Below are 25,773 nucleotides of genomic sequence, written 5' to 3'. Positions count from 1 at the left end.
TTCATAGGCCGTCATTGAAAATAAGAATTTGTTCTTAACTGACTTGCCTGGTTAAATAAAGGTAAAATAAAAAATAGCCGTATCCACTAATTTGAAGGTGTGTCCACATACTTTTTTTATATATATAATGTATAATGTAATATGATCCACTATTGCAGAGGAAAGAGGAAATAGGAAAGAAAGGTAAACTAACAATGTAATGCAAAATGTAAGTAAAATAACACTAAAGTGACAGTTATAAATGTATGTGGTTATAAACTGATGGTGGCTATCAACAGTGGCCAATATTCAACATGTTACATTTGTTATTAAATACAGTGAAAATCCGGGCATACAGTTGAAGTGGGAAGTTTACATACACCTTAGCCAAATACATTTCAACTCAGTTTTTCACAATCTAGTAAAAATACCTGGATTTATTCATTTATTCTGAAATGTCAGAATAATAGTAGAGAGAATGAGTCAGGTTTGTAGGCCTCCTTGCTCGCACAGGGCTTTGTGATGACCACTCCAATACCTTGACTTTGTTGTCCTTAAGCCATTTTGCCACAACTTTGGAAGTATGCTTGGGGTCATTGTCCATTTGGAAGACCCATTTACAACCAAGCTTTAAATTCCTGACTGATGCCTTGAGATGTTGCTTCAATATATCCACATCATTTTCCTACCTCATGACGCCATTTTTTGTGAAGTGCACCAGTCCCTCCTGCAGTAAAGCACCCCCACAACATGATGCTGCCACCCCCGTGGGTCACGGTTGGGATGGTGTTCTTCGGCTTGCAGGCCTCCCCCTTTTTCCTCCAAACATAAAAATTGTCATTATGGCCAAACAGTTATTTTTTGTTTCATGAGACCAGAGGACATTTCTCCCAAAAGTATGCTCTTTGTCCCATTGTGCAGTTGCAAACCGTAGTCTGGCTTTTTTTATGGCGGTTTTGGAGCAGTGGCTTCCTTGCTGAGCGGCCTTTCAGGTTATGTCGATATAGGAGTCGTTTTACTTGTCCCATGGTGTTTATACTTGCATACTATTGTTCGTACAGATGAACTTGGTACCTTCAGGCGTTTGGAAATTGCTCCCAAGGATGATCCAGACTTGTGGAGGTCTACAATTTTTTTCCTGAGGTCTTTGCTCATTTCTTTTGATTTTCCCATGATGTCAAGCATAGAGGCACTTATTTTGAAGGTAGGCCTTGAAATTCATCCACAGGTACACTTCCAATTGACTCAAATGATGTCAATTAGCCTATCAGAAGATTCTAAACCCATGACATAATTTTCTGGAATTTTCCAAGCTGTTTAAAGGCACAGTCAACTTAGTGTATGTAAACTTCTGACCCACTGGAATTGTGATAGACCGAGGCTCTGCATCTGTCCTCGTGCTCCTAGACCTTAGTGCTGCTTTTGCTACCATCGATCACCACATTCTTTTGGAGAGATTGGAAACCCAAATTGGTCTACACGGACAAGTTCTGGCCTGGTTTAGATCTTATCTGTCGGAAAGATATCAGTTTGTCTCTGTGAATGGTTTGTCCTCTGATAAATCAACTGTAAATTTCGGTGTTCCTCAAGGTTCCGTTTTAGGACCACTATTGTTTTCACTTTATATTTTACCTCTTGGGGATGTTATTCGAAACATAATGTTAACTTTCACTGCTATGCGGATGACACACAGCTGTACATTTCAATGAAACATGGTGAAGCCCCAAAATTGCCCTCGCTAGAAGCATGTGTTTCAGACATAAGGAAGTGGATGGCTGCAAACTTTCTACTTTTAAACTCGGACAAAACAAAGATGCTTGTTCTAGGTCCCAAGAAACAAAGAGATATTCTGTTGAATCTGACAATTAATCTTAATGGTTGGACAGTCGTCTCAAATAAAACTGTGAAGGACCTCGGCGTTACTCTGGACTCTGATCTCTCTTTTGAAGAACATATCAAGACTGTTTCAAAGACAGCTTTTTTCCATCTACGTAACAATGCAAAAATCAGAAACTTTCTGTCCCAAAATTATGCAGAAAAATTAATCCATGCTTTTGTCACTTCTAGGTTAGACTACTGCAATGCTCTACTTTCCGGCTACCCGGATAAAGCACTAAATAAACTTCAGTTAGTGCTAAATACGGCTGCTAGAATCCTGACTAGAACCCCAAAATTTGATCATATTACTCCAGTGCTAGCCTCCCTACACTGGCTTCCTGTCAAGGCAAGGGCTGATTTCAAGATTTTACTGCTAACCTACAAAGCATTACATTGGCTTGCTCCTACCTATCTCTCTGATTTGGTCCTGCCGTACATACCTACACGTACGCTACGGTCACAAGACGCAGGCCTCCTAATTGTCCCTAGAATTTCTAAGCAAACAGCTGGAGGCAGGGCTTTCTCCTATAGAGCTCAATTTTTATGGAATGTTCTGTCTACCCATGTGAGAGACGCAGACTCTGTCTCAACCTTTAATTCTTTACTGAAGACTCATTTCTTCAGTGGGTCATATGATTGAGTGTAGTCTGGCCCAGGAGTGTGAAGGTGAACGGAAAGGCTCTGGAGCAACGAACCGCCCTTGCTGTCTCTGCCTGGCCGGTTCCCCTCTTTCCACTGGGATTCTCTGCCTCTAACCCTATTACAGGGGCTGAGTCACTGGCTTACTAGGGCTCTTTCATACCGTCCCTAGGAGGGGTGCGTCACTTGAGTGGGTTGAGTCACTGACGTGATCTTCCTGTCTGGGTTGGCGCCCCCCCCCCCTTGGGTTGTGCCATGGCGGAGATCTTTGTGGGCTATACTCGGCCTTGTCTCAGGATGGTAAATTGGTGGTTGAAGATATCCCTCTAGTGGTGTGGGGGCTGTGCTTTGGCAAAGTGGGTGGGGTTATATCCTTCCTGTTTGGCCCTGTCCGGGGTGTCATCGGATGGGGCCACAGTGTCTCCTGACCCCTCCTGTCTCAGCCTCCAGTATTTATGCTGCAGTAGTTTGTGTCGGGGTGCTAGGGTCAGTTTGTTATATCTGGAGTACTTCTCCTGTCCTATCCGGTGTCATGTGTGAATTTAAGTATGCTCTCTCTAATTCTCTCTTTCTTTCTCTCTCTCTCGGAGGACCTGAGCCCTAGGACCATGCCTCAGGACTACCTGACATGATGACTCCTTGCTGTCCCCAGTCCACCTGGCCGTGCTGCTGCTCCAGTTTCAACTGTTCTGCCTGTGATTATTATTATTTGACCATGCTGGTCATTTATGAACAGTTGAACATCTTGGCCATGTTCTGTTATAATCTCCACCCGGCACAGCCAGAAGAGGACTGGCCACCCCACATAGCCTGGTTCGTCTCTAGGTTTCTTCCTAGGTTTTGGCCTTTCTAGGGAGTTTTTCCTAGCCACCGTGCTTCTACACCTGCATTGCTTTCTGTTTGGGGTTTTAGGCTGGGTTTCTGTACAGCACTTTGAGATATCAGCTGATGTACGAAGGGCTATATAAATAAATTTGATTTGATTTTATACCGTGAATTATAAGTGAAATAATCTGTCTGTAAACAATTGTTGGAAAAATTACTTGTGTCATGCACAAAGTAGATGTCCTAACTGACTTGCCAAAACTATAGTTGTTAACAAGACATTTGTGGAGTGGTTGAAAAAACGAGTTTTAATGACTCCAACCTAAGTGTATGTAAACTTCCAACGGCAGCTGTATAATTAAATGTGGCATCAAATTGAAGCATATCAACATGTCCCCTTTCAACAGTGAAGATTATGAAATGCCTTGTAACTTGCAGGGAAGAAATTTGAAAACCCAAAATGGACAGTATAGCACCAAATCTACCCAGTTGATTTATGATTTCTAGAATGGCTCGTTTCACATTTGTCTCCAGCGATCACAAGGTAAAATAAATATAAAGCAATTGTAATTTATATTTACAATCCCCTTATCCAAACATCTTACTCATTTACCTAGGTCTTATCAGAAAGCTCTTATCAATTTGTGAATTACACTGCATGGAAAACTGTATTATTTATATCGGGAAGAAAGTTGTTCCACTTGGTGTTGATGTTGTTCCACTTGGTGTTGATGTCGTTCCACTTGGTGTTGATGTCGTTCCACTTGGTGTTGATGTCGTTCCACTTGGTGTTGATGTCGTTCCACTTGGTGTTGATGTCGTTCCACTTGGTGTTGATGTCGTTCCACTTGGTGTTGATGTCGTTCCACTTGGTGTTGATGTTGTTCCACTTGGTGTTGATGTCGGTCCACTTGGTGTTGATGTTGTTCCACTTGGTGTTGATGTCGTTCCACTTGGTGTTGATGTCGTTCCACTTGGTGTTGATGTTGTTCCACTTGGTGTTGATGTTATTCCACTTGGTGTTGATGTTATTTCACTTGGTGTTGATGTTGTTCCACTTGGTGTTGATGTCGTTCCACTTGGTGTTGATGTTGTTCCACTTGGAACCGACAGGTCGTTGGATCTTATTGGTCGTCTCATCGTCTCATAAAGGTGGTAACATTAAGTAAAGTTCAGAATACAGCTTGTCTGTAGACAAACCTCCTCCAAACCTTCATTTCAACGTATATAGAAGGTGACTGGCATACTATTCTCATTCTTAAATTCAACTACAGAATATGTGTAGAGAAGAAAGTACATAAACAGTGAATGATGTTACATGTGCTTAACACAAGTCTAAATCTCCCTCTAAATGAATAGGCCTGGGACTGAACAAGTTTTAAAAAACACCCTTCTCCTCCTATTTGTCCCAGCAGTGTAAACAGGCATGATGATCACTAGTCATAAATAATAACCACACTCACTTTTTAAAACATTAACTATTCAGCACTGTCCAACATTAAGTATTTAAATGCAGCCGTTTCGGCAACAGTAGTTGTCATATCAGAAGTAGGGAGGAGAAGGAATGGACTGATCCAGTTTGAGTGGTGGTGGGTGTGGAAGAATCCAGTTTGAGTGGTGGTGGGTGTGGAAGAATCCAGTTTGAGTGGTGGTGGGTGTGGAAGAATCCAGTTTGAGTGATGTTGGGTGTGGAAGAATCCAGTTTGAGTGGTGGTGGGTGTGGAAGAATCCAGTTTGAGTGATGTTGGGTGTGGAAGAATCCAGTTTGAGTGGTGGTGGGTGTGGAAGAATCCAGTTTGAGTGGTGGTGGGTGTGGAAGAATCCAGTTTGAGTGATGGTGGGTGTGGGTGTGGAAGAATCCAGTTTGAGTGGTGGTGGGTGTGGAATAATCCAGTTTGAGTGGTGGTGGGTGTGGGTGTGGAATAATCCAGTTTGAGTGGTGGTGGTTGTGGGTGTGGAAGAATCCAGTTTGAGTGATGTTGGGTGTGGAAGAATCCAGTTTGAGTGGTGGTGGGTGTGGAAGAATCCAGTTTGAGTGGTGGTGGGTGTGGAAGAATCCAGTTTGAGTGATGGTGGGTGTGGAAGAATCCAGTTTGAGTGGTGGTGGGTGTGGAAGAATCCAGTTTGAGTGGTGGTGGGTGTGGAAGAATCCAGTTTGAGTGGTGGTGGGTGTGGAAGAATCCAGTTTGAGTGGTGGTGGGTGTGGGTGTGGAAGAATCCAGTTTGAGTGGTGGTGGGTGTGGGTGTGGAAGAATCCAGTTTGAGTGGTGGTGGGTGTGGAAGAATCCAGTTTGAGTGATGTTGGGTGTGGAAGAATCCAGTTTGAGTGGTGGTGGGTATGGAAGAATCCAGTTTGAGTGGTGGTGGGTGTGGAATAATCCAGTTTGAGTGATGGTGGGTGTGGAAGAATCCAGTTTGAGTGGTGGTGGGTGTGGGTGTGGAAGAATCCAGTTTGAGTGGTGGTGGGTGTGGAAGAATCCAGTTTGAGTGGAGGTGGGTGTGGAAGAATCCAGTTTGAGTGGTGGTGGGTGTGGAAGAATCCAGTGATTGTGTGAGAGAGTGAGGCTGAGTCAGGGGGATCTCTCTATTCTCTTCTCTTGGCTTGTTGTGAGTGAGGTTTTATTCTCTCTCTCTCTCTCTCTCTCTCTCTCTCTGTCTCTCTCTCTCTCTCTCTCTCTCTCTCACACTCTCTCTCTCTGTCTTTCTCTCGTCTCCATGATAGGAAGGGAGTAGGGACAGATATGATGATATCCCTGGGGATGGCTGACTGGCAGGATGGCTGGGGATGGCTGATTGGAACCACACCATAACAACCCCACTACTACTTCACCATAGAAATGGATGCACTGCTGTGTTCTGAACCCATTATGAAGACAGAGAAAGAGAGAGAGAGAGAAATATTACATCTGCAACACTATATCTGTGGCTCGTTTGCCTGTTCCCTCTCAGAGCCTCTGTATACACACAGTCTCTCCCAGTCACATCATGCATTGGACACAGTCTCTCCCAGTAACATCATTCATTGGGTATATGAAGTGATATACAGTATAGGCTGAATTAAGTTTTAATTGAATTTAGATACATCTTCATAATGGCTGACAATCAATACACAAGTTATTTACATTAGTCATTATTATGAAATATTACAATTGGAATTTACAGGAACTTTGTACAAAATATGCCTGATGCGTCATGGCAACGTGGTTGATTCATCTCGGGTCCTGTCACAGTCATTTCTGGAGAGAAAAAAAATGGTTTTGACCCATGCATAAAAAGACTGATGTTTTATTAGTTGGTAGGTAGTGGTAGAGCTTTAGTTTCCTCGCCGACAAGTAGCTGCTTTGAAAAGTCCACTAGAAAGAAATGGAAAAAAAAGAAAAATAAAATTAAAATAAAAAACTCAAAGTACAGGGTCAGGAAAAATTACATTCTTATTTTTCTGCAATGAATTTAAGCCTTTTTCATTTGTGATATCCGGCCACGGTACATTTTACCTGTTAGTTAGACTGCAACAAAAAAAATAACAACAGACCCGTTTAAATAATATAATTCATTCATAATTTTTATACATCTGGTTTTTCATGAATATTTAGTTTATAAAAATGGACCTTGTCCTTTTCAACATGATATTTAAAACCTTATATCTACAATTCATCAAAACATAAAACCTAATCACAATGGAACGTGTCAAAGTTCTAGAACCAATAAACTCTATTGATATGATTCTGGATTAACTAGATTTATGCAGCAACTTTCATTGCAATGAAAGATGGGCTTAGCTCTCTTGATGTCCATCAGCAATGTAAATAAGCACCCCCCTGGGTAATAAATAAATAAAGCAAACCTCTCTCCCCTTGATGCCGCCCACACTGGCAATGCAGAGGCAAGGGTTACACAGTACTGTCTCTCTCTTTTAAACCAGGGCAGTTTGATGTGATGGACTACTAGATTCTGAGAAGTACTACAAAGTCAGGTTAAAAACACTCGGCAGGTCAGAGCTTCAAGATCCACCGTCTTACTATACTTTTACATATGAAACCTTCATGGGAACTTCAATGGCCAGAATGGATGATGGGTCATGACCTCTAGGTTAAAGGTCACGAACCCACAAAATGGCAGGACAGAAATGGCCGCACTGAAGACCCATTGGAATGTCCATAGAGAAGAGTGCTCCCTATCTACCAGCTGTGGTACTTTCACTTACAGTAGCCCGTTGTTGTTGGTCCCCAAATGAAGCCCAAGCTCAGCCTAAGCTATGGGTGTGAAACGAGTGCTGCAGGATTGGTGCCTGCAACACTTCCTGCTACACAGAATAAATAACCTTACCTAGTTAAAAAACAAAATGCTTTGTGCTCCATCGTTAAAGATGAAGATACAGCAGAAATGAAACAGAAGCATGCTTTTTAAAAGGATGTTTTTGATATACAATAACTATAGGAAAATAATCTATCAAAGATCAACCCCATTTAAAATCCTTGAGAAAAGCTTTCATGGGATGCAGATAGCTCGGCTATGAACGAAACACACATACTAAAACAAAAACAAATCCTTAAAGTAAACACAAGCATAAATATTTGATCCACAGAGAGTTAAGCTACAAATGACAAATATTAGAGTGATATATTGACATTTCTTCGGGAACAGGCACAATGTTTGTCTGTCTGTCTTTTTAAAATCTCTCCTCTCCTCTGTCAGTCATTAGAGGTTATTCCCAGATCAGACAAGTCATGGCAGATAGAAGCTGAGTGTAGAAGAAGTGTTTGGGTGTAGCGCTCCTTCCTTACAAAATGATTTTCTTTTATTTCACACATTTCTTTAAAATTAATCAGAAAAAAAAGGTGCGCTGTTTTTTTCTCTTTCTCTCTCTCTCTCTCTCTCTCTCTCTCTCTCTCTGTCTCTGTCTGTCTCTGTCTCTCTCTCTCTCTCTCTCTCTCTCTCTCTCTCTCTCTCTCTCCTTAGTGAGCGTAGTAGAGCCAGTAGATCACATTAAAGAAGGAGAACACGGTAGGGAAGATCATCCTGGACCACTTGTCGATAGAGTTCACATCAGCCAGGTCAGGGATGTTGACCTTGAGCTGCGAGGCCCGTCTCCGTAGGCGGGACTTCTTCTGGGTGGCGTGGCGCTCCAGGGCGCTGTGAGGTCCGCCGCCGTAGTTCTGGCGGGCCATGGCGGCCCTACGGTACTGCAGTGTGGAGCTGTCGTAGGCCAGCATGGTGTTGCGGGGGTCACCAAGACCACCAGGGCCCAGGGACCTGGACAGCTCAGAAGGAACACCCCCCATCTCGTTCTTCATCTCCAGGGAACCAAACAGGATGTTGTCATCAGTCAGGGAGGCGGTCATCTGTGATACGAGGAGGGGGAGGAAGAGGAGGGGCCGTGAGAGGAAGTGAATGGAGGCTAGGTTCATAGATCTTATTCTTAAATCATCTTTGCTTACTTAAAATACTTAGAAGGTGTCTATCTTTACTGTTAATTAAAAGGAATTATGTGTGCGTTTTATTAGTAACGTCTTTTTAGTTGTTCTCTTAGTTTATGATTGAGGGGTTTATCAAATGCTGTTCTGTGGTTGTACTAATAGATACTGCTCTGTGGTTGTACTAATAGATACTGCTCTGTGGTTGTACTAATAGATACTGTTCTGTGGTTGTACTAATATATACTGTTCTGTGGTTGTACTAATAGATACTGTTCTGTGGTTGTACTAATAGATACTGTTCTGTGGTTGTACTAATAGATACTGTTATGTGGTTGTACTAATAGATACTGTTCTGTGGTTGTACTAATATATACTGTTCTGTGGTTGTACTAATAGATACTGTTCTGTGGTTGTACTAATAGATACTGTTCTGTGGTTGTACTAATAGATACTGCTCTGTGGTTGTACTAATAGATACTGTTATGTGGTTGTACTAATAGATACTGTTCTGTGGTTGTACAAATAGATACTGTTCTGTGGTTGTACTAATAGATACTGTTCTGTGGTTGTACTAATATATATTGTTCTGTGGTTGTACTAATAGATACTGTTATGTGGTTGTACTAATAGATACTGTTCTGTGGTTGTACTAATAGATACTGTTCTGTGGTTGTACTAATAGATACTGTTCTGTGGTTGTACTAATAGATACTGTTCTGTGGTTGTACTAATAGATTACATTTATATAAGTCAATAGCTTGTCAATACACATAACTTTAAATTGGCAGTCCTATACTATATATATATATACACTACCGTTTAAAAGTTTGGGAGCACATAGAAATGTCCTTGTTTTTAAAGCAAAGCTCATTTTTTGTCCATTAAAATAACATCAAATTTATCAGAAATAAAGTGTAGACATTGTTAATGTTGTAAATGACTATTGTAGCTGGAAACGGCAGATTTTTAATGGAATATCTACATAGGCGTACAGAGGCCCATTATCAGCAACCATCACTCCTGTGTTCCAATGGCACATTGTGTTAGCTAATCCAAGTTTATCATTTTAAAAGGCTAATTGATAATTAGAAAACCCTTTTTCAATTATGTTAGCACAGCTGAAAACTGTTGTCCTGATTAAAGAAGCAATACAACTGGCCTTCTTTAGACTAGTTGAGTATCTAGAGCATAAGCATTGGTGGGTTCGATTACAGGCTCAAAATGGCCAGAAACTGAAACTCGTCAGTCTATTCTTGTTCTGAGAAATGAAGGCTATTCCATGAGAGAAATTGCCAAGAAACTGAAGATATCGTACAACGCTGTGTACTACTCCCTTCATAGAACAGCGCAAACTGGCTCTAACCAGGATAGAAAGAGGAGTGGGAGGCCCCGCTGCACAACTGAGCAAGACGGCAAGTACATTAGAGTGTCTAGTTTGAGAAACAGACGCCTCACAAGTCCTCAACTGGCATCCTCATTAAATAGTACCCGCAAAACATCAGTCTCAAAATCAACAGTGAAGAGGCGACTCTGGGATGCTGGCCTTCTAGGCAGAGTTGCGAAGAAAAAGCCATATCTCAGACTGGCCAATGAAAAAAAAGATTAAGATGGGCAAAAGAACACAGACTGGACAGAGGAACTCTGCCTAGAAGGCCAGCATCCCTGAGTCGCCTCTTCTCTGTTCACGTTGAGACTGGTGTTGAGACTGGTAATGAACAATTAGCCTTTCAAATTATAATTTTGGATTAGCTAACACAATGTGCCATTGGACCACAGGAGTGATAGTTGCTGATAATGGGCCTCTGTACGCCTATGTAGATATTACATTCAAAATCAGTTGTTTCCAGCTACAATAGTCATTTACAACATTAACAATGTCTACACTGTATATCTGATCAATTTATGTTATTTTAACAGTCAAATTTTTTTATTTTCTTTCAAAAACAAGGACATTTCTAAGTGACCCCAAACTTTTGAACGGTAGTGTTATATATATATAAATCATTCTCATGGCGAAATTTTCTTCATTGTCATCTCATAATTTCAGCCAGCATGTGGTTAACATTCTGTCTAGTCAGAACAAGACAAACCAAGTAAACAAACAACGTAAACAAAAGTAAGAAATGTGAGAGGATAAAAGGTTGAGAGAAACAGTAATAAGGAAATATTGCAAAGATGAAGTAGAGCTTAAGGTTGAAGGTTCAGGGGTCAAAGTTAGGTTTAGGTTAGGAGAGACGCTGTGAGGACTGAGGAAGTGGATCGTAAGTTTCTTCATCCATAGCCTGACTTCAGAATCAAACAAAACATCTCTAAATCAAAAAGATTTTCAACTTAATAGTTGAAAGAAAAGAAAATCAATGACATCTGTTGTTTATACTCTGTTCCAAGGCCACTCAGTTGGCAAAACTCAGAATGAGAAATAATCTTTTGTCTTTTTCTTCTCTGTTAGGCTGAGTGATAATATGCCACTAACCATCTCATTTCCTTTCAATTGCTTCACTTGTTATTTGGGAGAGTTGTCAATTTACGTCAGATATTCATTTTTCTGTCATACCAACATTAGCTTTGGAATAGTTTTGTAATTACAACCAGCATTTCCTGTCCCCCCATTTTATAGGTTTCCCATCAATTAAAGGTGTATAATATCTTCACTGAGAAGTAGACTCTGTACCAAATGGCACCCTATTCCCTATATTGTCCCTGGTCAAAAGTAGTGCACTAAATAGAGTATATGGTGCCATTTGGAACGCAGCTTTCAAACTATGCTGTAATTTATTCAACCACTACAATGACGTGTTTGTCAGGAAAATGCATGAAGAGCAAATCAAGAGAAGGGAAAAAACACATAATGGTGGGAAGTGATGATTAAAGTTGCCTTTAAAAATCTATAGAATCAAATTAAAAGAATGCACAAAAATACTACAGTATTTTCCTCTGATCGGGCGGGTTGATTCAGATTGATGACATTTGTTAAAGTTTTGACTTTCAAAACCTTCCAGTACCTTATTTCTTTGCTCGCCTAGTCCTAATGCGGCATCGTCCACAAAGATGGGATCCCACATCGTGTCATACGCGTCAATTTCCCTCTGTTTCATTCTGGCATACAGAGCATCATCTCTCTGAACTACATTTCCCACCATCCACTGCAAGCATACAAAATCAGCACTGTTACCATGGAGAAATCGCAGCTTGCTGTCAGATGTTGTCAGATCCTGGTCTAACTAATAAAGATGTATTTTCATTGAACTGTGGTTGACAGATACACATGGCTACACCAATGGGACATGGAGGTGTAGTTGAGTCCTAGTGTAGAGAGAACCCTAGTAAAGGACATCAAGTCAACAGTTGATCACAGAAGCATCGCATAAACCTTGAGAGAAAGAATAGCCTGTGTTCTCCTACTGCATCGGACACCACATTACACCATCAACACAACCTCTCTAGAACCATCTGTCCCTACTCCCTTCCTATTCCGGAGACACCAACCTTATTGGGGTCGGGTCGGAGTTTCTCGTTGTTGACCACGGCTAGTTTCTCAGCGGCCCTCTTCTGCCTCTGGGGCCCCCGTCCGAAGAAGATGTAGTTGACGAAGGCGTACTCCAGCAGGGCCAGGAAGACGAACACGAAGCAGCCCATCAGGTACATGTCTATGGCCTTGACGTAGGGGATCTTAGGGAGCGTCTCTCTCAGATGGGTGTTGATGGTGGTCATGGTCAATACCGTGGTGATACCTGGAGATCACATTTTACCTTTACAATCACAGCATTCACCAAAAATAATGTCATAAACAAGTCAGCTTTTATAATTGTTATCAAGAAACACTGGAGATCATTGGAAAGAGAATTTAGTCGTAAACAAACAATTAAGAAGATGAATTATCAAACTAGTGTTTTCAACGTTTACTGTCCTCATCTGCTGCCCAGAATCTAAACAGTTTTTCATTATTGTTTTTCAATTGTGCTTTCAATCGAATCCAAAAACCCTAAACGTGAAATGGGTGTCAGGTGTGTGTTTTCAAAGGAGATGAGCTACAGTTTATATCTGATTCTGTGTGTGATAAAGGACCAGAATAATCCTGTGTCCTCCTGGTACAGGGTCGGGAAACAGGGTCGGGAAACAGGGTCGGGAAACAGGGTCGGGAAACGGTGTCGGGAAACAGGGTCGGGAGACAGGGTCGGGAAACAGGGTCGGGAAACGGTGTCGGGAAACGGTGTCGGGAAACGGGGTCGGGAGACGGGGTCGGGAAACGGGGTCGGGAAACGGGGTCGAGAAACGGGGTCGAGAAACGGGGTCGGGAAACGGGGTCGGGAAAGAGGGTCGGGAAACGGGGTCGGGAAACGGGGTCGGGAAACAGGGTCGGGGAAAAAGGGTCGGGAAACGGGGTCGGGAAACAGGGTCAGGAAACCTACCTAATGAACCCATACAGACCTAATGAACCCATACAGATGGTTCCTCATTCTACAGACCTAATGAACCCATACAGATGGTTCCTCATTCTACAGACCTAATGAACCCATACAGATGGTTCCTCATTCTACAGACCTAATGAACCCATACAGATGGTTCCTCATTCTACAGGCCTAATGAACCCATACAGATGGTTCCTCATTCTACAGGCCTAATGAACCCATACAGATGGTTCCTCATTCTACAGACCTAATGAACCCATACAGACAGATGGTTCCTCATTCTACAGACCTAATGAACCCATACAGATGGTTCCTCATTCTACAGACCTAATGAACCCATACAGACAGATGGTTCCTCATTCTACAGACCTAATGAACCCATACAGACAGATGGTTCCTCATTCTACAGACCTAATGAACCGATATGGACAGATGGTTCCTCATTCTACAGACCTAATGAACCCATACAGACAGATGGTTCCTAATTCTACAGACCTAATGAACCCATACAGATGGTTCCTCATTCTACAGACCTAATGAACCCATACAGATGGTTCCTCATTCTACAGACCTAATGAACCCATACAGACAGATGGTTCCTCATTCTACAGACCTAATGAACCCATACAGATGGTTCCTCATTCTACAGGCCTAATGAACCCATACAGATGGTTCCTCATTCTACAGACCTAATGAACCCATACAGATGGTTCCTCATTCTACAGACCTAATGAACCCATACAGACAGATGGTTCCTCATTCTACAGACCTAATGAACCCATACAGATGGTTCCTCATTCTACAGACCTAATGAACCCATACAGACAGATGGTTCCTCATTCTACAGACCTAATGAACCCATACAGATGGTTCCTCATTCTACAGACCTAATGAACCCATACAGACAGATGGTTCCTCATTCTACAGACCTAATGAACCCATACAGACAGATGGTTCCTCATTCTACAGACCTAATGAACCGATATGGACAGATGGTTCCTCATTCTACAGACCTAATGAACCCATACAGACAGATGGTTCCTAATTCTACAGACCTAATGAACCCATACAGATGGTTCCTCATTCTACAGACCTAATGAACCCATACAGACAGGTGGTTCCTCATTCTACAGACCTAATGAACCGATATGGACAGATGGTTCCTCATTCTACAGACCTAATGAACCCATACAGACAGATGGTTCCTCATTCCCCAACATCTACATGACACTTCCGCCTAGCTGTGTATGGGCACACGTGTGGGGGTATCTGTGTGTGTGTTCATTCATGTACTGTAAGTGTATGTGTGTGTGTATGCGTTCATATGTGTGTGCTTGCGTGTGTGTGTATGTGTGTATGTGAGTGTTGAGTCTCTGTCCAAATTCCAGGGGACCAACCAAAGGGTTCAGGAATCAAATGAAATCAAATCCAAATGTTATTTAACACATGCGCCGACCAAGTGCAGTATACCGTACGTGTTGAATGATAAGCTGTAGTCAATGAACAGCATTCTCACATAGGTGTTCCTTTTGTCCAGGTGGGAAAGGGCAGTGTGGAGTGCAATAGAGATTGCATCATCTGTGGATCTGTTGGGGCGGTATGTGAATTGGAGTGGGTCTAGTGTATCCGGGAGGATGCTGTTGATGTGAGCCATGATCAGCCTTTCAAAGCACTTCATGGCTACAGAGGTGAGTGCTCCTTGGCGGTAATCATTTAAGCAGGTTACCTTCGCTTCCTTGGGTACAGGGTCTATGGTGGTCTGCTTGAAACATGTTGGTATTACATACTTGGTCAGGGACAGGTTGAAAATGTCAGTGAAGACACTTGCCTGTTGGTCAGCACATGATCAGAGTACATCGGCCACGCAGTCGCACAGCTAACTACACCTGTCCATGCTGCTTTCCCCATGGCTTCTGATACCATCTAGAGCTAGAATTAACAATACACAGGGCTCATGTTCAGGATAGGGCTCATATTCAGGACAGGGCTCATGTTCAGGACAGGGCTCATGTTCAGGACAGGGCTCATGTTCAGGACTGGGCTCATGTTCAGGACAGGGCTCATGTTCAGGACAGGGCTCATGTTCAGGACTGGGCTCATGTTCAGACCAGGGCTCATGTTCAGGACCAGGGCTCATGTTCAGACCAGGGCTCATGTTCAGGACAGGGCTCATGTTCAGGACTGGGCTCATGTTCAGGACAGGGCTCATGTTCAGGACAGGGCTCATGTTCAGGACTGGGCTCATGTTCAGACCAGGGCTCATGTTCAGGACCAGGGCTCATGTTCAGACCAGGGCTCATGTTCAGGACAGGGCTCATGTTCAGGACTGGGCTCATGTTCAGGACAGGGCTCATGTTCAGGACAGGGCTCATGTTCAGGACTGGGCTCATGTTCAGACAAGGGCTCATGTTCAGGACAGGGCTCATGTTCAGGACAGGACTCATGTTCAGGACTGGGCTCATGTTCAGACCAGGGCTCATGTTCAGGACAGGGCTCATGTTCAGGACAGGGCTCATGTTCAGGACAGGGCTATATGAAACCTGGACACCGGGGATATATTCAGCTATTTAAACCTGGACATTGGGGATAGATAAACCAGTCAGGTGAATATTTAGGCATCATTGTTTACAAATCAGAAAGACACACAGACAGAGAAAGCCAACCAGCCAGCTAATCAACCAGCAAGCCAACCAACCAACCAGCCAATCAACAAGCATAAGAGAAAAGCTCATCAGAAAAACAACAAACAGGATCCAGTTCCACCTGATAATCACCTGACAATCACCTGACACAGGTCAGTGGGCTCAGGCACTCATTAGGACCTTATCCTGGCCAATAACCCTGGTTTCACAAATCATTCAGGGTACTGATATAATTGTCATTGGATAGCAATACGATCAAGGTGCAAGGAGTATATGTCATTACTATCGTATCTGGTTTAGGGCAGAATATTAATGCTCCATTTCTTTCTTTTATATGTCACCCATGAACAACAAGGCATATTTTATATGTCACCCATGAACAACAAGGCATATTTTATATGTCACCCATGAACAACAAGGCATATTTTATATGTCACCCATGAACAACAAGGCATATTTTATATGTCACCCATGAACAACAAGGCATATTTTATATGTCACCCATGAACAACAAGGCATATTTTATATGTCACCCATGAACAACAAGGCATATTTTATATGTCACCCATGAACAACAAGGCATATTTTACATGACATTTCAAAACAATGCGAACACTATGACACCAATGTTTATAAACATGGCTATATTGTATAAGTTTAATGTTATTGATTGATTGACTGACTGACGGATGAATCTCGATGGCTTTATTGATCGAATCGATGGGCAATCTTACCCAGAGCCACTCTGGCAGCGGAGGCATCATAGTTGATCCAGAAGGAGACCCAAGACAGGATGGTGATCAGGATAGAGGGCATGTAGGTCTGGAGGATAAAGTAGCCGATGTTCCTCTTCAGCTTGAAGCTCAGAGACAGACGGGGATAGGAACCTGCATGGAGGAAAACAGACAGAACTTTTTATTTTATTTTTTATTTTGCTTTATTTAACCAGGTAAACCATTGAGAATACATAGTAGTGTACAATAATGACCTGAAGTGGAAGGAATAAGAACTCTAAAGCATAGACAGGTAATATACAGAATATAAGTGCATCAACCCCTGAAAATCTACAGTATAACCGTAGATATACATAGGTATACTGTATCAAAATGGCCGCCACTGTGTACCTGTAGAGAAGACCACGTTCTTGGAGACCAGCTTGTAGTCCACGATGGAGAACTGAGGCAGCTCTATTCTCTCCACCCCAGACACAGCTCCATCTCCCCCTCGCCAGTAGAACTCAATGTCATCAGTGGTGTAGCCATCTGGTCAAACACAGGTACTAGAGTCTTAGAATACATACCAAACTAACCTAGTGGGCCAACATGGGAGCAATGCTCAAATGGCTACGGTCAATGTCAAAAGACAGGGACACGAGGCTCTCGCACATGTTGACATGACATCTGGTTTTCCTCAAAGGTTCTATTCTTGGTCCTGTAATGCTTACTATTTACATCAATTATTTATATTCTGGTTTGTCAAATGCTACTAGAGAACATAATGGTTGGTTTAATAATACATACAATTAGAGATGGAGATTACAGAGGACTTTCAGGGGACCAAAAACTGTCAGCTAACTGGGTAGATCCTCTGTTCACCTTCTATTGTGATAACTCTTCCATTGTGATAACTCTTCTATTCTGATAACTCTTCTATTCTGATAACCCTTCTATTGTGATAAACCTTCTATTGTGATAAACCTTCTATTGTGATAACTCTTCTGTTTTGATAACCCTTCTATTGTGATAACCCTTCTATTGTGATAAACCTTCTATTGTGATAACTCTTCTGTTTTGATAACCCTTCTATTGTGATAACCCTTCTATTGTGATAATTATTATATTGTGATAACCCTTCTGTTGTGATAACCCGTCTGTTGTGATAACTCTTCTATTGTGATAACCCTTCTATTGTGATAACTCTTCTGTTTTGATAACTCTTCTATTCTGATAACCCTTCTATTGTGATAACCCTTCTATTGTGATAACCCTTCTATTGTGATAACTCTTCTATTGTGATAACACTTCTATTGTGATAATTATTATATTGTGATAACCCTTCTGTTGTGATAACCCGTCTGTTGTGATAACTCTTCTATTGTGATAACCCTTCTATTGTGATAACCGTTCTGTTGTGATAACTCTTCTATTGTGATAACCGTTCTGTTGTGATAACTCTTCTATTGTGATAACCCTTCTGTTGTGATAACTCTTCTATTCTGATAACTCTTCTGTTGTGTTATCCCTTCTGTTCTGTCAGCTTCACCCTTTGTCATATAGAGCATCATAACACAGGCAGCATGCAGGCGGTGCAGGCATTTCCCCTCTCTCCAGCTCTTTCTATGTCTCTCTCTCTCCATATATCTCTCTCTCGCTCTCTCTCAACCCCCCTCTCTCTCCATATCTCTCACCCTCTTTCTCAACCCCTCTTCTCTCTCTCTGTCTCTCTTTCTCTGTTTAACCGCTCTCTCCCTCTCTCTCTCTCTCTCTCTGTTTAACCCCTCGCTCTCTCTCTCTCTCTCTCTCTCTCTCTCTCTCTCTCTCTCTCCCTCTCTCTCTCTCTCTGTTTAACCCCTCTCTCTCTCTCTCTCTCTCTCTCTCTCTCTCTCCCACTCTCTCTCTCTCTCTGTTTAACCCCTCGCTCTCTCTCTCTCTCTCTCTCTCTCTCTCTCTCTCTCTCTCTCTCTCTCTCTCTCCCACTCTCTCTCTCTCTCTGTTTAACCCCTCTCTCTCTCCCACTCTCCTTCTCTGTGTACCACTTCCTCTGCTTGCCACTCATAATAAGAGGCAGTGACCTATTTAGACGCAATGAATAATTAAACTCTCAGCCTTTGATTTTCTGAAAAATGAAGACATAATTCCTCCCTCTGCCTCGCTCTGACACAGGATAGATGGATAGATAGGAGTGGCGATAAGATTAATAACACTATAGCTGGTTATTGTAATGGTGTGGCCAGTCAGTCATTGAGTTATCTAATGCTATATGAGACGGATGGATGAAGAACCAGATACTATAGAAACACTACCACTGTCAAAACACAGCATATCCCACTTCTGACACCAATGTAGCTCGTCATTGTCTTTGGCGTGTCTATCATTGAGACTTGTAATGCCTACACTGACAGTTAAGGCTCAGATGGTACAGAATAGAAAAACTACCAGTATCAAACTACAACCTAGCCCAAGACAAAAACATAGTACTGTAGCTAATCCGTGTGTAAAAGCATGCAGCATCCATAAATGTATAATTTTTCTGCAATTTATATCTATAGGCTACATTTAGATTTTTATTTCATTGTTTTAGGCTATCTGGCATTAGTACCTATGAATAAGACTGTATGAGCCTCCATCCTAATCACCAAATGCTTTTGGGATCGGGTAGAAAAAGTTAACGTCGAACCACGGAAACAAAAAAGACAATGGCAGAGCTTAATTGATTTAAGAGAAAAGCTGTGAAATGGAGAGTTGAAGATAAAGAGAAGGCAGGGCCAGAAAAGTCATGTTTGAGAAAGATTTGGTGAAGTGGTAAACTGGTTTTAGAACTCATTCAAGGATTTTCTTTTCTTTTTTACTATTTTCTACATTGCAGAATAATAGTGAAAACTTCAAAACTATTAAATAACACACGTGGAATCATGTAGAAATCAAAAAGTGTTAAACAAATCAAAATATATTTTATATTTGAGATTCTTCAAATAGCCACCCTTTGCCGTGATGACAGTTTTGAACACTCTTGGCATTCTCTCAACCAGCTTCATGAGATAATCACCTGGAATGCATTTCAATTAACAGGTGTGCCTCCTTAAAAGTACATTTGTAGAATTTCTTTCCTTATTAATGCATTTGAGCCAATCAGATGTGTTGTGACAAGGTAGAGGGAGTATACAGAAGATAGCCCTATTTGGTAAAAGACCAAGTCCATATTATGTCAAGAACAGCTCACAATGTTTTTTTCACCTTTATTTAACCAGGTAGGTCAGTTGAGAACAAATTCTCATTTACAACTGCGACCTGGCCAAGATAAAGCATAGCAGTTCGACAAAAACAACACAGAGTTACACATGGAATAAACAAACATACAGTCAATAACACAATAGAAAAATCTGTATACAGTGTGTGAAAATGAAGTAAGGAGGTAAGACAATAAATAGGGCAATAGTGGCGAAATAATTACAATTTAGCAATTTACACTGGACTGACATACAGTTTAGTCTTTACATACACTTAGGTTAGAGTCATTAAAACTCGTTTTTCAACCACTCCACAAATGTCTTGTTAACAAACTTGAGTTTTGGCAAGTTGGCTAGGACATCTACTTTGTGCATGACACAAGTCATTTTTCCAACAATTGTTAACAGACGGATTATTTCACTTATAATTCACTGTATCACAATTCCAGTGGGTCAGCAGTTTACATACACTAAGTTGACTGTGCCTTTAAACAGCTTGGAAAATTCCAGAAAATGATGTCATGACTCATCATTTGAGTCAATTGGAGGTGTACCTGTGGATGTATTTCAAGGCCTACCTTCAAAGTCACTGCCTCTTTGCTTGACATCATGGGAAAATCAAAAGAAATCAGCCAAGACCTCAGATTTTTTTTGTAGACCTCCACAAGTCTGGATGATCCTTGGGAGCAATATCCAAACACCTGAAGGTACCATGTTCATCTGTACGAACAATAGTGGGCAAGTATGAACACCATGGGACCACACAGCCGTCATACAGCTCAGGAAGGAGACGCGTTCTGTCTCCTAGAGATGAAAGTACTTTGGTGCAAAAAGTGCAAATCAATCCCAGAACAACAGCAAAGGACCTTATGAAGATGCTGGAGGAAACAGGTACAAAAGTATCTATATCCACAGTAAAACGACTCCTATATCCTAACACGAGTCCTATATCGACATAATCTGAAAGGCCGCTCAGCAAGGAAGAAGCCACCGCTCCAAAACTGCCATATAAAAGCCAGACTACGGTTTGCAACTGCACATGGGGATGAAGATCGTACTTTTGGGAGAAATGTCCTCTGGCCTGATGAAACAAAAATATAACTGTTTGGCTATAATGATCATTGTTATGTTTGGAGGAAAAAGGGGGAGGCTTGCAAGCCGAAGAACACCATCCCAACCGTGAAGCCCGGGGGTGGCAGCATCATGTTGTGGGGGTGCTTCGCTGCAGGAGTGACTGGTGCACTTCACAATATAGATGGCATCATGAGGATGGAAAATTTGGTGGATATATTGAAGCAACATCTTCAATATAGAAGGCATCAGTCAGGAATATAAAGCGTGGTCACAAATGGGTCTTCCAAATGGACAATGACCCCAAGCATACTTCCAAATTTGTGGCAAAATGGCTTAAGGACAACAAAGTCAAGGTATTGCAGTGGCCATCACAAAGTCCTGACCTCAATCCAATAGAACATTTGTGGGCAGGACTGATAAAGCTTGTGCAAGGAAGGAGGCCTACAAACCTGACTCAGTTACACCAGCTTTGTCAGGAGGAATGGGCCAAAATTCACCCAACTTATTGTGGGAAGCTTGTGGAAGGCTACATGAAGCATTTGACCCACATGAACCAATTTAAAGGCAAATCTACCAAACACGAATCGAGTGCATGTAACCTTCTGACCCACTGGGAATGTGATGAAAGAAATAAAAGCTGAAATAAATCATTCTCTCTACTATTATTCTGACATTTCACATTCTTAAAATAAAGTGGTGATCCTAACTGACCTAAAGACAGGGAATTTAGACAGGATTAAATGTTATGATTCAAAAGGGCGCCTGAAGAAATGGCAGCAGTTTTACGGGCGCCCAACTGCTTACGGTCCAGTACCACACTGGGACTAAGCTGCCTGACATCCGGGACCTCTACACCAATCAGTGTCAGAGGAAGGCCCTAAAAATGGTCAAAGACCCCAGCCACCCCAGTCATAGACTGTTCTCTCTACTACTGCATGGCAAGTGGTACCAGAGTTCCAAGTCTAGGACAAAAAGGCTTCTCAACAGTTTTTACCCCCAAGCCATAAGACTCCTGAACAGGTCATCTAATGGCTACCCGGACTATTTGCATTGTGTGCCCCCCCCCAACACCTCTTTTTACATTGCTGCTACTCTCTGTTTATCATATATGCATAGTCACTTTAACTATACATTCATGTACATACTACCTCAATTGGGCCGACCAACCAGTGTTCCCGCACAGTGGCTAACCGGGCTGTCTGCATTGTGTCCCGCCACCCACCACCCACCAACCCCTGTTTTACACTACTGCTACTCTCTGTTTATCATATATGCATAGTCACTTTAACCATATCTACATACTACCTCAATCAGCCTGACTAACCGCTGTTTGTAGCCTCTTTTTACTGTTGTTTTATTTCTTTACCTACCTATTGTTCACCTAATACCTTTTTTGCACTATATGTTAGAGCCTCTAAGTAAGCATTTCACTGTAAGGTCTGTTGTATTCAGCGTACATGACAAATAAACTTTGATTTGATGTCAGGAATTGTGAAAAATGTAGTTTAAAATGGTCAATGTATTTGGCTTAAGGTGTATGTAAACTTCCGACTTCAACTGTAGCCTTACTATTAACTCCTGCAGAATTAATGCTTGCAGTAAAATTATCCACCAAATGTATGCAAAATGTTGACATGGCAAGGAGTGGAGAAATATGATTTCTTGCTTTCAGCATCTTGAGAGAATGTGAATTTGCAGTTATAGCACCTCTACGGATGGTCCCTCTTTATCAGCATCATCACAGCTCCCGAGTGGCACTGTGGTCTAAGGCACTGCATCTCAGTGTAAGAGGTGTCACTACACTGGTTCAAATCCAGGCTGTATCACATCCGGCCATGATTGGGAGTATCCCATAGGGCGGTGCACAATTGGCCTAGCATTGTCCGGGGGTAGGCCAGGTTTGGCCGGGGTAGGCCATCATTGTAAATTTGTCATCATAGGCCATCATTAGAATTTGTCCTAAAGTGACTTGCCTCGTTAAATACATTTTTAAAAGCTGATAGTATTTCAACCACATAAAATAATTATGCATCCAAGCCAAAGTGAAATCTTATCAGCAACATGTTGGGTTGTTTTCACAGCTTTCTATTTCCTTACAACTGGTCAAACTGATAAAAAAATAAATGTGTTATTGCATTTCCCCCCCGGTCCCTAAACATCTTTCAGCCCCAAAAGAAGCAGAGATGACAGAGAAACCTTTACCGATGTCAATAGATTGAAGCATTCTATCAATTTATATCGACATTATTCTGGTGAGCAGGGGTTTATTTAGTCCTCTAGGGCAACATGTAATGAGAAGCTGCATCTATGTAATTATAGGTAAGTTGACTAACAAATAGCCCACCAAAATGTCAGAAACTATAAGCAGAAACATATCTAAACCAGGCAACAACAAAGAAATGCTGCGCCCCCTGTCAAAAGATCTGTACGCCGTCTCTGACTGTAGCCAACAGCAGCTGTTCTATATCAGTGGGTTAGGGTACAGTTATCTCTGACTGTAGCCAGCAGCAGATGTTCTATATCAGTGGGTTAGGGTACAGTTATTTCTGACTGTAGCCAACAGCAGCTGTTCTATATTAGTGGGTTAGGGTACAGTTATCTCTGACTGTAGCCAACAGCAGATGTTCTATATCAGTGGGTTAGGGTACAGTTATGTCTGACTGTAGCCAACAGCAGCTGTTCTATATCAGTGGGTTAGGGTACAGTTATTTCTGACTGTAGCCAACAGCAGCTGTTCTATATCAGTGGGTTAGGGTACAGTTATTTCTGACTGTAGCCAACAGCAGCTGTTCTATATCAGTGGGTTAGGGTACAGTTATCTCTGACTGTAGCCAACAGCAGATGTTCTATATTAGTGGGTTAGGGTACAGTTATCTCTGACTGTAGCCAACAGCAGATGTTCTATATTAGTGGGTTAGGGTACAGTTATCTCTGACTGTAGCCAACAGCAGATGTTCTATATTAGTGGGTTAGGGTACAGTTATCTCTGACTGTAGCCAACAGCAGATGTTCTATATTAGTGGGTTAGGGCCTAGATGTTATATCTGACTGTAGCCAACAGCAGATGTTCTATATTAGTGGGTTAGGGTACAGTTATCTCTGACTGTAGCCAACAGCAGCTGTTCTATATCAGTGGGTTAGGGTACAGTTATCTCTGACTGTAGCCAACAGCAGCTGTTCTATATCAGTGGGTTAGGGTACAGTTATGTCTGACTGTAGCCAACAGCAGATGTTCTATATCGGTGGATTAGGGTCGGGTGTGGGCCTCAGATGTTCTATATCAGTGGGTTAGGGTACAGTTATCTCTGACTGTAGCCAACAGCAGATGTTCTATATTAGTGGGTTAGGGTACAGTTATGTCTGACTGTAGCCAACAGCAGATGTTCTATATCAGTGGGTTAGGGTCGGGTGTGGGCCTCAGATGTTCTATATCAGTGGGTTAGGGTCGGGTGTGGGCCTCAGATGTTCTATATTAGTGGGTTAGGGTCGGGTGTGGGCCTCAGATGTTCTATATCAGTGGGTTAGGGTCGGGTGTGGGCCTCAGATGTTCTATATTAGTGGGTTAGGGTCGGGTGTGGGCCTCAGATGTTCTATATCGGTGGATTAGGGTCGGGTGTGGGCCTCAGATGTTCTATATTAGTGGGTTAGGGTCGGGTGTGGGCCTCAGATGTTCTATATTAGTGGGTTAGGGTCGGGTGGGGCCTCAGATGTTCTATATTAGTGGGTTAGGGTCGGGTGTGGGCCTCAGATGTTCTATATCAGTGGGTTAGGGTCGGGTGTGGGCCTCAGATGTTCTATATTAGTGGGTTAGGGTCGGGTGTGGGCCTCAGATGTTCTATATTAGTGGGTTAGGGTTGGGTGTGGGCCTCAGATGTTCTATATTAGTGGGTTAGGGTCGGGTGGGGCCTCAGATGTTCTATAACAGTGGGTTAGGGTCGGGTGTGGGCCTCATATGTTCTATATTAGTGGGTTAGGGTCGGGTGTGGGCCTCAGATGTTCTATATCGGTGGGTTAGGGTCGGGTGTGGGCCTCAGATGTTCTATATCGGTGGGTTAGGGTCGGATGTGGGCCTCAGATTTTCACTTTATCATTTATAGTCTGGCCGGTTGTGGGCGGGTGCAGTTGACCACACAGCTGACCCGCGCATCACTACTGTGTGTGTGTGCGTGCTTGCCTTGTGTGTGTGTGTATGTAGATGTGTGTGTATGTGCATGTGTATGTGTAGCTGGTCAGAAAAGGGCAGATAGAGCCCGAGGCGGGGGGGGAGAGAGAGAAAGTTCCGGTTGGTTACTCAGTTTGAATCAGATCTATTAGTTCTGGCCCATTGTTCTCTATCTTCAACACTGCTCCTTCTGGGACAGACGTCTGTCAACCAATCACATCACTTGGCTTGTCCGTCCGTCTAGGGAGGTGGTTGTTATGTTATGTCAGTCCAGGGAGAGAGAGAGAGTTTGAGAGAGAGAGAGAGAGAGAGAGAGAGAGAGAGAGAGAGAGAGAGAGAGAGTTTGAGAGAGAGAGAGAGAGAGAGAGAGAGAGAGAGAGTTTGAGAGAGAGAGAGAGAGAGAGAGAGAGAGAGAGAGAGAGAGAGAGAGAGAGAGAGAGAGAGAGAGAGAGAGAGAGAGAGAGAGAATGCATGTGCATTTGTGTGTGTGTGTTTGTGTAAAATCTAGATTTGTGTGTGTATATAAGTATATAAGGTATTCAAAGGGGGTAGTAGAGGAATACATCAATAACTACACAATATGAGATCTGTAGCCAGCCAGCCAGTACTATCATCTACCATGATGAGATCTGTAGCCAGCCAGACAGTACTATCATCTACCATGGGATCTGTAGCCAGCCAGACAGTACTATCATCTACCATGGGATCTGTAGCCAGCCAGCCAGGCAGTACTATCATCTACCATGGGATCTGTAGCCAGCCAGACAGTACTATAATCTACCATGGTATCTGTAGCCAGCCA

At 42.5% G+C, this 25,773-nt stretch overlaps 1 protein-coding gene across 1 annotated transcript in view; it reads right to left on the bottom strand.

The window, feature by feature from the left end:
• Window positions 1-6,378: 6,378 nt before the first annotated feature.
• Window positions 6,379-25,773, bottom strand: part of LOC115124841 (gamma-aminobutyric acid receptor subunit beta-2-like) — a 120,630-nt gene continuing 101,235 nt past the window's right edge. Inside the window, exons 6-10 of the mRNA XM_065019940.1 lie at window positions 16,914-17,051; window positions 16,524-16,676; window positions 12,225-12,469; window positions 11,741-11,881; window positions 6,379-8,663 (exon numbers count right to left, since the gene is read on the bottom strand). Of these exons, the coding sequence (XP_064876012.1) occupies window positions 8,277-8,663; window positions 11,741-11,881; window positions 12,225-12,469; window positions 16,524-16,676; window positions 16,914-17,051 (1,064 nt within the window). The 3' untranslated portion in view covers window positions 6,379-8,276. The remainder of the gene's footprint in view (window positions 8,664-11,740; window positions 11,882-12,224; window positions 12,470-16,523; window positions 16,677-16,913; window positions 17,052-25,773) is intronic.

This window comes from Oncorhynchus nerka, linkage group LG6 (genome assembly GCF_034236695.1).
Source record: "Oncorhynchus nerka isolate Pitt River linkage group LG6, Oner_Uvic_2.0, whole genome shotgun sequence".
NCBI classification, from domain to species: Eukaryota; Metazoa; Chordata; class Actinopteri; order Salmoniformes; family Salmonidae; genus Oncorhynchus; species Oncorhynchus nerka.
The sequence above is the reverse complement of the archived record's forward strand: the minus strand, read 5'-3'. Positions and strand labels throughout refer to the sequence as shown.